At 41.0% G+C, this 16,055-nt stretch overlaps 1 protein-coding gene across 4 annotated transcripts in view; it reads right to left on the reverse strand.

Moving 5' to 3' along the window:
• UBE2Q2 (ubiquitin conjugating enzyme E2 Q2) overlaps positions 1-16,055 on the reverse strand; it is a 66,544-nt gene that overhangs the window by 35,605 nt on the left and 14,884 nt on the right. For all 4 annotated transcript variants that reach the window (XM_067534820.1, XM_067534819.1, XM_067534823.1 and 1 more), the window contains exon 2: positions 9,655-9,759. In XM_067534820.1, coding sequence (XP_067390921.1) covers positions 9,655-9,759 — 105 coding nt within the window. The remainder of the gene's footprint in view (positions 1-9,654; positions 9,760-16,055) is intronic.

Genomic DNA, 16,055 nt, shown 5'->3' on the forward strand with positions numbered 1-16,055 from the left:
TCTTCCCAAAGCTAAATGGGGATCAAAGAAGATTCACAAAACCACAGAGACCCTAGAAAAGGGAGGAGTTATTTTTGGGTGAGCTGAAAGACTGGCCAGGATGTGTCAGTGATTAGATATTCAGAGATAAGGAGTGAGCTATTTCTCCCAACTCAGAGATGGGCAATAAGACAAACCTACATGAGATAGGTATACAGGTTAAGTTTAGGTAAGAGAATACAGTCGTAGGTCTGTTATTTTAAAATCCATCTTTAAGTGCTGTGCATCTTTTGAGAAAAATAAGTCATACTTTACTTTGAAGAAGCTGTTTCTATCTCACAGCAAATATGTACTGCCACAAGTTCCCAAGAAGAAACCCAGTTGGACCTGCTGAGTCAGTCACTGTCGGTACCCAAGGTGCTGTAACTCAGGTCACAATCAATGGGGAAAACTTGCAGAATTCCACTTCAGGAGAGGAGTCAGCCTGACACCTCTGGTGCTCTCCACTTTAGAGTCCTTAAATTTTATCCCAAATGAGGCAGCCCAAAGCACCATGACTGAAGAATAGACATCTCACGATTAATCCCGTTTTATGATTTAAGAGCTTGAAAAGATGACAGAAAAATCAGAAGGAATGGAGCTACTCCTGAAAGGTATTTGAACCAGACAGTTGTTTTAGTTTGTATTAAGCAGTAACCAGGACAAGTGGTTGTACTAAGGCTCCGACAAGTATTAGAAGAAATAACTCAAAACAAAGAAATTCTGGCCACACTCAGATATTGTACCTTCCACTCACCCTTCCCCCCCAAAAAAAACTACTCCTCTAAAACAGTCATGGTCAGCTTTCCACCTGTGCTATTTGGGCTGCCACAGTCTGTTATCTGATTTGTCCAAGTCAATCCATGATTAGTGTCAAGAGGGTTTTTTTGTTTTTGGGGTTGTTTAAAACGTATTGCTCCCAAATTCTCAGAAAATCTGGGCTAGATCTTATAGATCCAGGCAAGTCAAGAAAGATGCAGTCTTTAAACCAGAACACCAGTGACTTGTGTGGGGGGGGATTCCTCTTCCCATTAAGGTATCTGGAGTACATTCTAGACTTTGACAAGCCAGAGAATCTTCAGAAGAGACTCAAGTTCTTGAAGAGCTACGACCTTGGCTGATGAGAGGCCTACCCAGTCCAACCTGTGCACATTTTAATGACAAGTTCAGTTGCAGGCTGACTGGCTGAGACACCTCATCTCTCAGTACCAGTTTAGATTTTATTGGTAAGCTTAATTTCAGGATACTTTTGTTCTTTTAGCAGAATCTTAGAAAGAAGATTCTACAGGATGGCAGAAGGACATTAGGATGTTTTCCTAAAAACAAGTACCACAGGAGGACTGTGAAATAGTCTTGCACACACCTGAGTTATATCAGGGTACCTGAGAGACTCCAAATAGAGCTATGAAATTATTCATACCCCTCAAGAGTTCTGAGAACTTGTTCTTGCACTCGCCCTGATGATGTTATAGTTCCAAAGGGATGTTTAGACATTCATTTCTATTTCCTGTATTAATGTTTTATGAATATGAATGTTTTAAGAAACAAATTTTATTGAACTCTGACCCACACAAGAGGCCCTTTTACATGTTCTGAGGCTATCTCAAAAGGTGTCTGGAGTGGAAAGGGGGCAGGATCCAACTTCTCCACCAGACTCTGCCTGGCAGGGGTGTCCACAGGCACTGAACTCAACGTACTCTTCTGCGGACCCAGAGTTGACAGTGCTGCTTCCAACAGAGTGGGTGCCGTGTGTTCCTATCCAGCATGCGCACCCTTATTGTCTCTTACCACTGATCTCACCATGGGCGAGTACCCTCTACCAGTTTTCTTGGGCCTCTTGCATGGCACTGGTGAGTGGGAGTGGTGCCAGGAGTCTTTCGGCGCCGAGCTCTCTGTGTGCTGCCAGCTCCCTGATTGACGGCGGAGCACTCTTCACCATAGTGCTGCAGTCTGACTGGCCTGCCCGGTGGGGGGCATATGAAACTTAACGACTAATAACTGATTATTAAACTAATTTAACTATTTACAGGTATCTACGATCAAGACACTAGGGGAATGCTTTCCAAAGCAAGAGAGAAGAGTACCTCCAACTGACCGTCATAGGCAGTAAGAAGGAAGTGAAGAGGCGGCAGGTCAGCAGGGCCCTTTATACAGCGTTATAGTGGTATGACTCCAGTGGGCAGCTAAATCGACCCGACGGGTACCGCTGGGGGAAAAACCTTCTGATGACTGTGCACGCAGCACACATACACTTGCTTGGAATTGACAGGAGCAAGTACTCTAAGATCTTGCTTCACAATATTGCATCCAAGCATATTCAGCAGACTTCTTAAGTTTTAGCAGAACAAAACGAAGCTTCCACCCTGCATGATCCCTTAGTGCATGTCCAGTCTGCAATTAAAAAACTTGCGACTAGCCCATGCCAGGTTACTTGGGCTCATGGGATTCTGGGTATGGGGCTGTGTAATTGCAGCACAGACAGACATTCAGGCTGGAGCCTGGGCTCTAGGACCCTGAGAGGTGGGAGACTCCCAGAGCTTGGGCTGAAGGCTGAGCCCAAAATGACAAACACTGCAGTTAAATAGCCCCTTAGTGCAGTTGTTCTCAACCAGAGGTACACATACCCCTGGCAGTATACAAAGATCTTCCGGGGGTACATCAATTCATCCAGACATTTGCTTAGTTTTACAACAGGCTACATAAAAAGCACACGTGAAGTCAGTACTAACTAAAATTTCATTCAGAATAGCTTGTTTATAGAGCTGTATACGCTATACATTGAAATGTAAATATAGTATTTCTATTCCAATTGTTTTATATTATAATTACATGGTAAAAATGAGAAAGCAAGCAATTTTTCAGTAATACTGTGCTGTGACACTTTCATATTTGTCTGATTTTGTAAGCAAGCAGTTTAAGTGAGATGAAACTTGGGATATGCAAGGCAAATCAGACTCCTGGAAGGGGTACAGTAGTCTGGAAAGGTTGAGAGCCACTGCCTTAGTCCAAGTCAGCAGGCACAGGCCAGCCGCAAGTCTTTAACTGCAGTGAAGTCATACCCTTAGTGATCCCAGCAGAAATACAGTTGCTACTGTTTGAATAATTTGCATGAGGGAGACTGTTCTTCACTGAAATGTAAGTATTTTAATTCATAAATCAGGAAGTAGAAGTTTTAATGTGCTTGTGGTTACCTTAACTTATCCACATTGCAGACATCTATATAGTGTCAAAAAGAAGCACTCAATTTCAGAAATGCCAGAAATAAAGTTGTCCATGCAACCCTAATTCAGCCCCCTTTGCATATGCATTATGACTAAAGATAATCACATACATTTTTTAAAAAAAAGTATAGTTGGATAAATAGTTTCCCATTTTTCAAAGAAGCAAACTGAAAAAGTGCTATCATGGAGGAGGTCCAAGCTGCAAAGGTGAAGTAGATAATCCAGGATGGTTGGTATTGACACTCATCTGATAGTTGGTTATTGGTCACCCACCCCATGAATTGTTGCCATTTGTCCTGGTAGCAAGCTCTGGTAGCATGGCATCAGCTGCAGGTGGGAATGTCTCTCACGGGCATGGAGCATGCAATGTCTATCCGTGAGCCTCATCCAAGTACCAAGCTGCGAGGTGTGGGTTGGGGTGGTGGATTTGACCTTGTTATTGCCTGAGGTGGTCTGGAAGAAGGGAGAGACGTATTGGACTGTGGGTGGAGAGGCAAAGGTGCTCTGAGAACCAGCATTGGTGGGGCCAGAAGAGGGCTGAGCATGAGGACTGTGCAGGACTTGTGGGACACGTAGAAATGCATAACAAAGTCCCAGTGCCCATGGGAAGAGGAAGGTGTCTGCCTATGAGTTCTGCCCTAGGGCTCCCCTGGAACAGAAAAGGGGAAGCTTGTGGTTGGTTGGTGTTGCAAAGAGATCCCATGTTGGCATGCCCCAATGTTGGAATATGGAGCAAAGAGTGGGGTCATGGATCTCCCACTCATGATTACAATGGAAAAAGCAGCTGAGCATATCTGTTAGGGTGTTGTCTGTGCCTGGTATGTGGATTGCATGTAACGTGAAATTGTGTCATAGATACTAGTTCCACCGGCAGAGTGCCTCTCTGCATAGAGTTGGCAATTTGGCTCCTTGCAGTTTGTTTTTACACACACACACACACACACACACACACACACACACACCTTCCTATTGTCTGAGAGAAGTTGCACATGTTTGGAGTGGACAAGTGGAAGAAGTACCTGAAGCACACAGGACTGCTCATAGCTTTAAGATACTGATGTGCATCGCTGCTTCTCTGGGTGTCCATAGGCCCGGTGCTGATTGTGCCCACATATGTGGGCACACCAGCCCGAGTGAAACATCCATGATAAGAGTGATTTCGAGCACGGGGGGCTTGAAGGGAATACCCGCCATTACTTTGGAGGGGTTGCACCACCATGCTAGGATAGGTACCACCGTGGGTGGAAGGATGATACATTTGTTTATGTGTCTCTGTAGGTCATACATTAGGCGAAGCCACAATTGCAGGCATCTCACATGAAATCATGCATATGGGGTGATGGCAGGACATGCTTTTATAGGTCCCAAGAGCAAAAGGCAATTTCTGACATGTGTGCGGGGACAGTGCTGGAGGTGTGCAATGAGAGCCTTGAGACTGGTAAAACAGACTTTTGGTAGGAAGGCTCGTGCCTTCCTAGTGTGCATGCAAAGCACCTATGAATGTGAGCTCTTTCATAGGGACGAGAATGGACTTCTCCTTGTTGATACAGATGCCCAGACTGGGGAGTTGTCGTTAGGTTCAGATAGCGTTGAGGCGGCGTTCACAGGATGATGCCACTAGGAGCGAATCATCTAGATATAGAAGAGTGAGTGATGCAGTCTACATGTGATGCCAGGGAAAACCTTTGTGAAGATATAGGGTGCAATGGTTATGCCAAATTGGAGGATGCAGAATTGGTAATGGGTATACCCTACCATGAAGTGGAAGAACTTGTGGTGAGCAGGGTGGATGTCCACATAAAAATATGCATCCTTCATATTGAAAGCTGTGAACCAGGATCCAAGGGGAAGAAAGGGGATTATTTGTTAAAGGGGGACCATACAAGTGGAATTGTTAGATATATTTGGTTCAAGGCCCTTAAATCCAAGATGGTGTAAAAGGTCCCCATTTTTCTTTGGTATGAGGAAATAAGGGGAGTAGAATCCACAGCCCCAATAACAATCTTGACAGTAACAGATCGTAAACCTGACATGTTTGGGCATAATCCCCCCGCATGAATAGGATGCCCCGAGGTAAAAACTTGAATAATTAACTAAAAGACTAAGTTCTAACCACTAGATTCTACAAAATGTAACGGTTTAACACTTAAAAAACTTCTGTTTTTGCTACGCAGCAGGAGAGATGGAGAAATGGTCTGAATCTGGCCATCTGGTGGTAAGAGGGAACTGAGGGGGTGTTGACCTGCACGGTCTCATAGCACCTCGGCTGTACCATGTGGTGAATGCACAATGTGCACAGGGGTTGATGGAGACTAATCAACCCGTTCCGGTGCATGGTGTGCATGTACATCCCTGTCTGGAATCTACATAGGACCAGCACTTGAAGAAGGGATAAGATACTGTCAGGGGGTTTACAGCTATTTACTGACAGAAATAAAGAGACTCAGAACCTGGAACTGCACCCAGTAGTCATGGAGGAGAATGTTCAGACATCCTTCTGCCTCCTGCCCTCAGCCAGTCTGTCCTCCAATGCCATATACCCCAGGTAACTCCCTCAAGCTCCTTCTCCCCCCTGGAAGAACTCCATCCCCACACATGGCATTTCCTCCTCACCAATTGGGCACCAGCAGGAGCATTGAGAAGACAGGGGCAACTACCTCCCTATTCTAGGCATAGGCACTGAGAATAAAGTACCCTTTGGCTGCCAGGAAGAGTCCTGTTCACCCCAGGTTGGAACAAGCATGGTGCAGACTGAATATTTAGAGACCTAACTCTAACAAGCCAACTAAGCATGTGCAAACTGCTATTTTTCAGAGGCTTATAACTTGACCAAATTTGGGGGAAATTTACACAGGGATAGCAGCAAAAGACACACCTGGCGGGAGGTCACCCCGCTGTCAAGTTTAGAGTCCCTGCAGATTTCCCTCAGCATAGCTACTTCACTCTTAAGCCACTCCCAGCCTCTAGCAGCTAGCTCCTCTTGTGTGGTCCAGGCTAGTTGCCACAGAACCTAACAAGCCCCACTTATTTCTGGGGTCCTGCTTGAAATCCATGGCTTTCTGACCAAGCCACCCTCAAGGTCCTAGACAGGCAGTATCTCCTACAAAACAATACAACTGGGAGATGAACAGGTCGCTAACAGGTATGACTGTTAAAATAAGTGACTTTCCCTGTGAAGGTAGCTTTCCTGATAGAGCACAAACAAAAATCAGTGTTCACTCCTCCAGCTCATGAGCTTTCCTTGGGCACCAACTAATATTTGCACAGATAGTGTGCACATATACTGTGCAATTCAGCATGACAAACCACAGATAAGTCTGTGACAAGTTTACTGGCTTTTTACAAGTTGTCATGTAGTTATCTAAACTACAAAGCAAAATTATTCTACTGTTACTGAATAATTTGTAACTGAACAATGATGAATTCACAACAAAAGTGTTGACCTCTAACATGCCAAGCAAGTTTTGACTGTATCAGCTGTGACGCCCTGCACCCCATGGTCACCCTTATATGACATTGTGTATTGTATTATAAGACGTTTTTGGAATGTTCATGGTGTACTGAGCATCATCATTATAGTAATATGTTTGTTGCAATGTCATGTGTCATGAGGCTTCACTCTGTAATATTCCCAAAGATGTGTCCTCGTTGTTTGAAACATATCCAGGCAAAACTCCAGGAGCAGAGGGGCAGTTCACACCTTGTCAAGGTGTTTATAGGACAAACCCAGCTCAGTTTTCCACAAACAAAGGGCTGGCCTGGGCATCAGAGAAATCAATGGGACTTGAGTAAATCACCTCCCTTCCTTTGGCCAGCTTGGAACCACACAGTTAGGTTGTGCTCACTGACTCAGGACATGGATGAAACCATAAAAGGACACGGTTTGTCACCTGACTGGGGGGGGAAGAGAGAAAGCAAAAGCCCCAGAAGGGAGAAGGAACATTTTAAAAAGGGGAGACATTTGCTATGATCTCTTCCACCTCCATCTATAAACACCACCAAGCAACTCAAGTGCTGACCAAAGGGGAGAGCCTGGCTGAAGGGGAAACCAGCCAGCCCGTGGTGAGAATCACAAGTTTGTAAGGTTAAACTAAGCTTAATGCTTTCAGCAGAGTGCGTTTTGCTTTTGCTTTCTCTTGACCAAATCTGACTTGTTATCCTTTGACTGATCACTTAAAATCCTTCTATAGTTAATAGATTTATTTGCTTGTTTTACCTAAAGCAGAGCATTTGGCTTGATGTGCGCTAGAGGCTCCGCCTGGAGTAGCGAGGCTTGTGCATATCAATTTCTTTGTTAAATTGATGCATTTATGAACTCACATTGTTCAGTGGGCATCACTGAACATTGTAAGATGGAGGTTCCTAGGGTTGCATCTGGAACTGGGGGTCTAGCTGGGGTAATTTTGTTGTATAATCCAAAGAGTGGCTGGCTAGAAGCACTCACTCAGTTGGGAGCAACTTGCTTGCTGGAGGCTGTGCATGAGCAACCCAGGAATGGGGGTTCTTCACAGCACAGTAGAGTAAAGCAGGCTCCAGGAGTGGAGGATTGGAGTGACTCATCCATTCACCAGCCCAGATTGGACCAGGGGAACATCACAACAGGTATTTCAGGACACCAGTTGTTTGGCCATATGTTCTGACAATCATGGCCAGAACATGCACACATTAATTACCATTATAACCCCTTCTGCTAAAGGTTGTAATAAAAAGCTAAAATTAAGAAACCTACACTAAGAACTACAATTAGAAGAATGTCCCACTTATACCAAAAGCAGGAAGGAAAGCCACAACTGTAGTTGAAGTTTACACCCTGTTTCCTCACACAAGTAGGTCCAACAGGGTGCACTGAGTTGTTAAAGTGGTGTCCCTACAGGTATGCCATACAGCATTTTGGAGCCTGTGGGAGTGAGCCTTCCAGCCTGGGGCAACAGACACTGGTTAGTGGGACTCACACTAGCGCTCTAAAAACACCCATACCAATAGCACTTTGGGCTGGACCTCAGTCTCTGAAGCCCATCCCCCTCCCTAGGCTATTTTTAGAGCACTAGCACAAGCTTCACTAACCCAAGCCTGTTGACTTGACTGGGAGGCTTGCTCCTGCAGGCTCCAAAACACTGTTGATATACTCTGTCTCTAATTACTGGAAGACGTATGGTAAATTTCACCTTCAGTTATTTCCTAGCTATTTCTGCTACAGTCCAAATGGTCTCCTAAATGTAATTATCTGAATGTAAAAATGCACTGTATAAATTACAAGCCACACATCAAGAATCAAGTCTACATGCTGAACATTTCCAGCAAGTCACATGAATATTCCCCTTCCCTCCTAATCAAATGCATTAGAGGTCATATAATGAACATTAATCCATTAATAACCTGCAAAAGGTTAAGATTTTTACCCCCTTTTCTTTTTTAAAAGCATTTGTAGCAATCAAAAGCTGCTGGGGAGATAGTCCGTCACCTTCCTTAAAATGTAAGAAAGTTTCAGTTTGTTAGGCTGTTAGTTATATTTTAGCCTTTGGGAAACTTAAATACCTTTAAAATAATGTTTTATGCTGTTCACAAATATATTTTGATGTCATAGTATCAGATTTGTCTTCAATATATTGTAGAGAGATCATAGCATTATAAGACACTATGCATGTATCAAAATTAATACTTCCAAATTATATTAAAAGCAGCCCTTCCTTCCTTAGTATAAGAAAGTAATGTTTTGATTAGATACAATTCCAATAATTACACCAAAGAGTCCTCACATCAAAAATAATGCCAAAGACCCTTCACTGGTACAGAACTTGTACTCCAGCAGTTTTCAGTTTCAACAATCTTTACATTAGTCTTCCAAGTCTGTCATGTCAGTGCCCAATTTCATTACCACCTCCACTGCAAAACTGTCTAGGACAAGTTAGCTATCTGTTAAAAATATCCCTACTAAATAAGCAAAGAGTTTGAAAAACCTTCAGATTTAAGTTTTAGAAATTTTACAGCTGTGGAAACCAGTTCCAGCTGAATTCTGGAGCACATTTACTCTAAAAACCACACATTAAACTCTACCCCCAAAAGTAATGAAATTATAATTTTTGCATAACACACACTAATGACTAATGTTCAAATGCTTCCCATTAGAGCTTAATATGTTTAAAGTTCTTACGTGCAAATCTATTTAACTATTTTCAGAATGCATGACTTACACCATTGACAATTGAACAAATGTTCAGATATTAGTTTCAAGTCGTCCAAAAACCTCAAGCCTTTCGGGATTACTCTTCAAGTATTTTAATAAGAACTGCCTGCCTTCCACTGTGAAAGTTTATGAAACAGCCAAAAATACGGTGGAGCCCCTCAGCTGAAGCCACTTTTTATTGAATCTGACCTACAGTTAATGGAAGAGTAAAAAAAACTACTAGTTCCTCACCAGAGTATTGCTCTTCTTAATATCTTCTAATCGCTCCAACACTGAAGTCAGGTTTGGGTCATCTGATTCCACAAACCATATTGGTGATGAGGAGGGATAAGATTCCTGTAATAGAAATGACAGTTAACACAAATCCATACCAATAGTTAAGTAACACAGTACTAGGTGTCAGACTAATTTAAATTGCTGGATTATGTAGCAGCATTGATGCTTTTACCTCAGATTTTAGTTTAATAAAAAAAATTGACTTTTCCCCAACCTCTCTACTCCAACTTGTTACTTAAGCGGTTTTCCTGCAGTTTTAAACTTCAGCCTATTTTCCTCTCAGTCCAACAATGGACACACAAGATTGAGGGTTAAGAGTATTTTTCTTCACTTATAAAAGTTTAAATCTGGAGGGAGGGAAGGGGATACCACAGAAAGTCAAGGTACCTCGTATTGCCGGAGTCATCACAGATTACAAGCTAATGCTATATTTTGAAGGACAGGAGTCAGACATACCAATATCCCAACTTCCTGTTTGTCAACAAAGCTTCAGACTCCCTCAAGTAAATAAAACAAAAACATTAAAACATCTGTGGCACTGTCAGGGTTGTGAATAAGCAGCAAAACAGGCACCAACATTTAACCCCAGCTCAAGTTTCCCCTAACTGTTTTGGCAGTGTGCCTAGGAGACCATAAGTAATTCAGGTAACATGGAGGCCAAAATGGGGACAAGACTGGACAAAGGTACCGATTTTATCTATGCTTCTGCGGGCTTGTGAAAGGCCCTCCAGAGCTAAAGTTCTGTCTTGTGGAGAGCATGGTCTCAAAAACCTCCCTCTTCAAGGCCGCTTCAGGGTACCACTTTGACCCAAAAAGGTTTTTAAAGTCTCCAGCCCAAGAGATCTTAGTGGCCAAGTTCCACCTACTGAGCCAGTCACTGAACTTCACTAATTTAGCCATCCAGACATGGACATTTGCAACCCATCTGTGGAACAACATTTGCCATCAACACCACATCCATTCCGCCCCCAGTTTTGTACAAAAAAAAAAAAAATCTAAGTTTTTATTCACAGATGAGCCATTGGAAACACCACAAAGCCTCTTTTCTTGGCTTTGAGTGCATCAGTATCACATTATCACGATGCTTACAGTGAAAGTTTATTTCACAGCTTACTAACGGCAGTTAAGATTCCCATTTCTACTGCAAGATTACTGGCTGTTTTAGTGACTAATAAAATTAATGGAAGGGGTCAAGTGTGCACTATGTTTATGTTCTTGCACTGTTTCCTTGTGATATTTATTCTTTGCTTTACAGTACCCAAGGGTGTGCTGGGAATTTTCGCAGAAAGCATGATTCTTGCCCCTAAAAGTTTACAATCATTAAAACACCAAACAAAGGTTTTGAACAAGCTTTGGAAGTGCAAGTCATGGATAAAGAGATTTTGTTAGATCTATCAAAATGCTTAATGCTCGGTAGGAAGTTTGTAAAATCACTGTTTCTAAAAACAGAAGTGCAAAATATGTACCACCAGACTTAAATGGAGAGAAATACAAGCATAACAGAATTGGCTCTTACTAGCACTAGACTTGCTTCACAGATAACCCTTCTAACTGAAGAAAAGCTGATTTCTGCAAGAGAGGTCATATGATTAGACAAGGTACAGCAAGTTTTGGCAACGAAGACAGTGGAGTGCAGAATGCATACTTAACATGTAAACAAAAAGATTCCAACCTCAGTTTATAAATTTCAGTAAATAAGATTTTAGTAGACAACTTAGCAACCAAATTCTACTGCAGTAATGGACAAGTTTTATAAAACTGAGTTTTGCTAGACTCCAGAGAAGCTACTTTTCCCTAAATGTTAAAATTGCTTAAGAGTATCATATGGGAGGACTTAATGTGTTATATAGCGAGGAGCAGTGATAAAAATCAGACATTTTTCCACTTTGTTTTCAAGCATGCTGTAAAACAAAGCAGAGCCCCTGAAGCCTCTATCGAGTTTTACCTCCCAGAAATAGTCTCAAGTGTTTTTCAAGATACAGAAATAATTCAGTCCATGGCACCCAGTTTGGTGTTTTTTATTTATTTATTTATTTTGGGGGGGGGGGGGGGAGGCGGGGGAGGAGGGAAGGAGAGGAGAGGATATGAGGTAAGGAAAGATCAGGCCAACTAGTCACCAGAAGTAGGTTTGTTTGTTTATTTAATAAATTGTCCAAAACAGCCAGGTTAGGTTTTTCATTTTCTTCCTTTTCTCAATATATTTATATTAGTGGTCATCTTAATTCAATTTTCCACTCACTCACAGTTTCTTTGTTGAGCCTGTTAAACTTGCTCCGTAATTGGAGGTTATTATTGAGCACTACATAGCACTCCTTTCCCCAGGATCCTAGCATGCTGAGGACCCAGCCAATTTCACTTTGAAAGTGGAAGGGAGAAGGGTGCAATTCTTTTCACGATTAAAGCCACTGAATGAGGTAGTTTTTGATCAAATGTCGGATGTCTTCTTATCTTAAGGATATTTAAAAAAAAAAAAAAAAAAAAACCACACACTTTTAGCAAAGATTTACAATTTTTATCACAAGATAAGCAACTTTGCAGGTTCTACTAAACGATCCAACCCGATAAAATGAAAAAAAGTTATATTGCATTTAAAATATTCCACTTTGTAATAATGACACCTCTTTAGTCATAGTACCATCCTCCTGCACTAGGATTGTGCCCTTTTATAATACCCTTCATCTGAAGATTTTGAAGTGCTTCATCAACATGAATGGGTTAAGTCTCACTTTTGTGAGGCAGAGATGCAATACAAGGGACTGATCATGGAGCCTGCACTCATGTGACCATGGCTGCAGGATGAAGTCTTAATTTTTCCAGCTGGAGTATATTTTCTAGGGCTCTGCCTACTCTAGCTTTATATGTCATGAGCTGTGGCTTCCACTAATTACTAAAGTGACTAAAGAAAAGTTGATACAGATCCAAGCAACGGACAGAGGGGTCCAACAATATTTCAGTAATCCCTATGGGAGAATATGCTGAAGTAGACTTCCAATCCTTCAAACAGGAGAACTGATGTCACCATCTTCTTACAGTCTTCATGTGCTAAACTGGACAGTGATCCTATTCCAGAAAATTCTGATACAATTCCATGAACAAATAATTTAGACTCTGCAGATGAACACATTACAGTGACAAGTGGGTTGTCTTCGCCTCTTTAGAAATCTATTTAAGGTGCAACTATTAGAGGGCCAGGAGTCTGCACCAATTCTGACATACAAGTCAATCTGATTATATGAAAAAGTAGTGTGTGCTGCTTGGAGACAGATGATTCTGGACTGTTCTTCAGGGGCAGCCCTAAGCACAGGCCCTGAGCAAAGATCTGGTCTGCCTCTAGGTGCCACAGAGACAGGGCATACCCCACTGTGAAGACTGTCTGATATGGAGGGGATTGAGAAATGTAACTTTAAAATAAAGCCTACACTACCAAGTTTTAGAAATTGTTAAAATGGCTGCTACAAGTCCAGAGTTTAGAATTTTCCTCTACCGTGCCCCCTATGCACCCACTGTAATTTAATTTACCTACTGGTCTCCTGGTTTACAATTAGAGATGTGCATATAGATACAGGAGTTATTGAACAAATATAAAGAAAATGCAGGACTAAGATTTCTATCTACTGGTGACTGCAGTAAGTCATTATAAGCTACAGAGAAAACAAGCAAACTCCATCACGTGGGGAAGCATATTAAGACACAGGCAATATCCAATCCTGTTTTTGTATTGCACACTTCACTTGTCATTAGGCACTTATTTTCTCTTTTTTTTTTTTTTTTTTTTAAATTGAATAAGTGTGGAAAAAGCAATTACAGTGACCATACGCTAAGCATAGTATTAATGAGATTTAAACATGCCAGAAGAAAAAGGATCTTCAAGTTCAATACCAGCCCTACGCAGTTAATGCAGGAGAAAAACTCATTAAGTTTATGTTTTAGTTTTTACGCTAATTGCGCAGGCACTCACTTATTGTATATTCCAGTTTGGCACATAATCCAGGTATTTAAAATTGACTGTTGGTGGATATATTTACTTCACAATTTTAAGTGAGTTTAACATGCTATTTTTTTTTTTAAAGTATCAAAATATTTTATAGATGAGCAGTTAAATATTAACTATTCTGTGACAGTTGTGTTATAGTAGAGATGAGTCACCACCCATTTTGGAATATAAAACAAGCATTTCAAACAAACATTCAAATCTATAACTACAATGAAACAAAAAGCCATGGTAATTAGGATATGGCAAAAAACTCGACTATACTCATGGTTTGGACAGTCATCTGTACTACTCAGCAGAACTCAGGTTTAGTCCTCTGGGCCAGGGGGAGAAGTTGAGGTAAGAGGAAGAAATATTACCAATGTGGTATAGGGACTACAGTTTCACCTGTGCATCTCTAAGTAACTCACTGCCTAATTATGACATTTTAGGAAAGCAGCTCTAATTCAAGGAATACTATTGGATTGGATACCTGCTGTTATTAATGGTATTTAATTACTGTTATTTCTCAAGTGGTTGAAGGGTACTTTACCTTCGGCGTTTTGCCACACAATTCAACCAAGACGAGGGGGTTGAATACTATTCAGATAGAGTTATTGCTCATATTAAATGGTTGGCTGTTTTATTATTGTAGTTCTGCAAGGGATCATATCCCTTCTCTCCACAAATGAGAGCAGGAATTTGTCACAAGGAGGTAAAGCACGCATGCTTAAATTTGGGTAGCTTTTTACAAGCTAATCTCTGTACTGTAAAACTTGCAGCAATGATGTAATTGCTCAGTAACACATGACATACTGAGCAATTACAAATCACACTTAAACTGTACTGAGGCCAGAAGACAAAGGCTGAATGTTTACAGCCAACCTAGATACAGTTACAATTCATGGTATCCTTACATTCTGGAGAGTGTGTACTAACAAGAGGCCAAATTGTATTGTCAAAACCTCCAAACCTTCGTCTAGCTTCCATGCTATATAAAGCATCCAAATAGCTAAACAGTATCAAGATAGCTGTTAAATCTGGCACATTACTAGGAATTCTTCCCCCTCATGTATTTATTAGCTTGCCACTGCAGCATAATTTTTAGGACTACATGTGTTAGTTGGCATAATGCTTTTCATAAAGCCACAACACATGGAGATCCCACACTTCAGAGACCTAGCTTCACAATCTGACAGGTGCTCTTCTTACATTTTGTCAGAGCTCTGACTTTTTAAAGGCAATAATATTTTTTGTAATTTTGTAGTTTTTGCACCCCATCTTCTTCATAGATTAGACAGATTTGTCATTTGTGTTTAAGTATACCCTATACAAGACAGTTCACCCTTAACAAGGATGTTTCTGAACTTGCCTTTAGTATATAATCTTTACTTGTTTGACATCACAAGTTACCACTATTTTAAAAAAGAGAAAATATAAAGTATGCTATAGAAATTACGCACAGCCCCAACTAGATTACTTCCAGAGTACTACAGTATTAAGGTACATGAAGTCATAGTGAAATGCTGTGTTGGTCATATGTTACCATGAAAGCTTTGATTTAAACAAACTTTGTTATCCCATTCCCTGCAAGCTGCATAGCAAGTGAGCCTCTCCTTTACATAGTGGATCTATTATACCCCACTCTGCCATTGTAGAGTGTGGCTATGATAAATAAAACAGTTTGAGTATAAATTAAATGTTTTTATGTGCATTTACTTGCTACCTCTTTCCTTCTTCCCATTTTATAGGAAAATTGGATGTTTTATAGTTTTTTCTACCAACAATTAATAAACTAATGAAATATAAAACATGGAGTTAGAGTTGCAATAGCACAAAAGTTTCCAAAGTAGTTATGTTTATTTTAAATCAAGTTGTTTAAAATCACTCAACCTTACCATGGTAGCTGATCAAAAATAATCAAAAGCTTTTTTTTTTTTTTTTTTTAAAATTAAGCATACTACTGAAATTAATGGAAACTAGTTCTCCCCTCCTGCCCACCAGATAAACCATAGTCAGTTTGAATCAGAATCAAGATAGTTTTGTTTAAAAGTGGTGACTTCCTATCAGCTATCATCTTATGCCAACATTTTTGCCCATCATTTTTTGTCACTGCAACACTGAAAAAGTTTCAGGTTTGTTAATTGCTTCTGAAAAGCTAGCAGAGGACACCCAAGCCACTGTTTGAGGCAGCACACAAAAAAGTCTTGATCTCAGGAACAAAGTAGTAACTTTTATTACAGGAATAGAGTTAAAAGTCTGCCCTCAGATGTGCATTCATGCAACTTCTATTTACTTCAGTGGAAGTTGCTACATGCTTTTCACATGAGAACTTGCACTACAAAAGTTCTTCTATATAGCAGCCGGGAGTCATAATTCCCACGTC

Source organism: Emydura macquarii, unplaced genomic scaffold, assembly GCF_026122565.2.
Source record: "Emydura macquarii macquarii isolate MOO-44397 ecotype Brisbane River unplaced genomic scaffold, CSIRO-AGI_Emac_v2 contig_3451, whole genome shotgun sequence".
NCBI classification, from domain to species: Eukaryota; Metazoa; Chordata; order Testudines; family Chelidae; genus Emydura; species Emydura macquarii.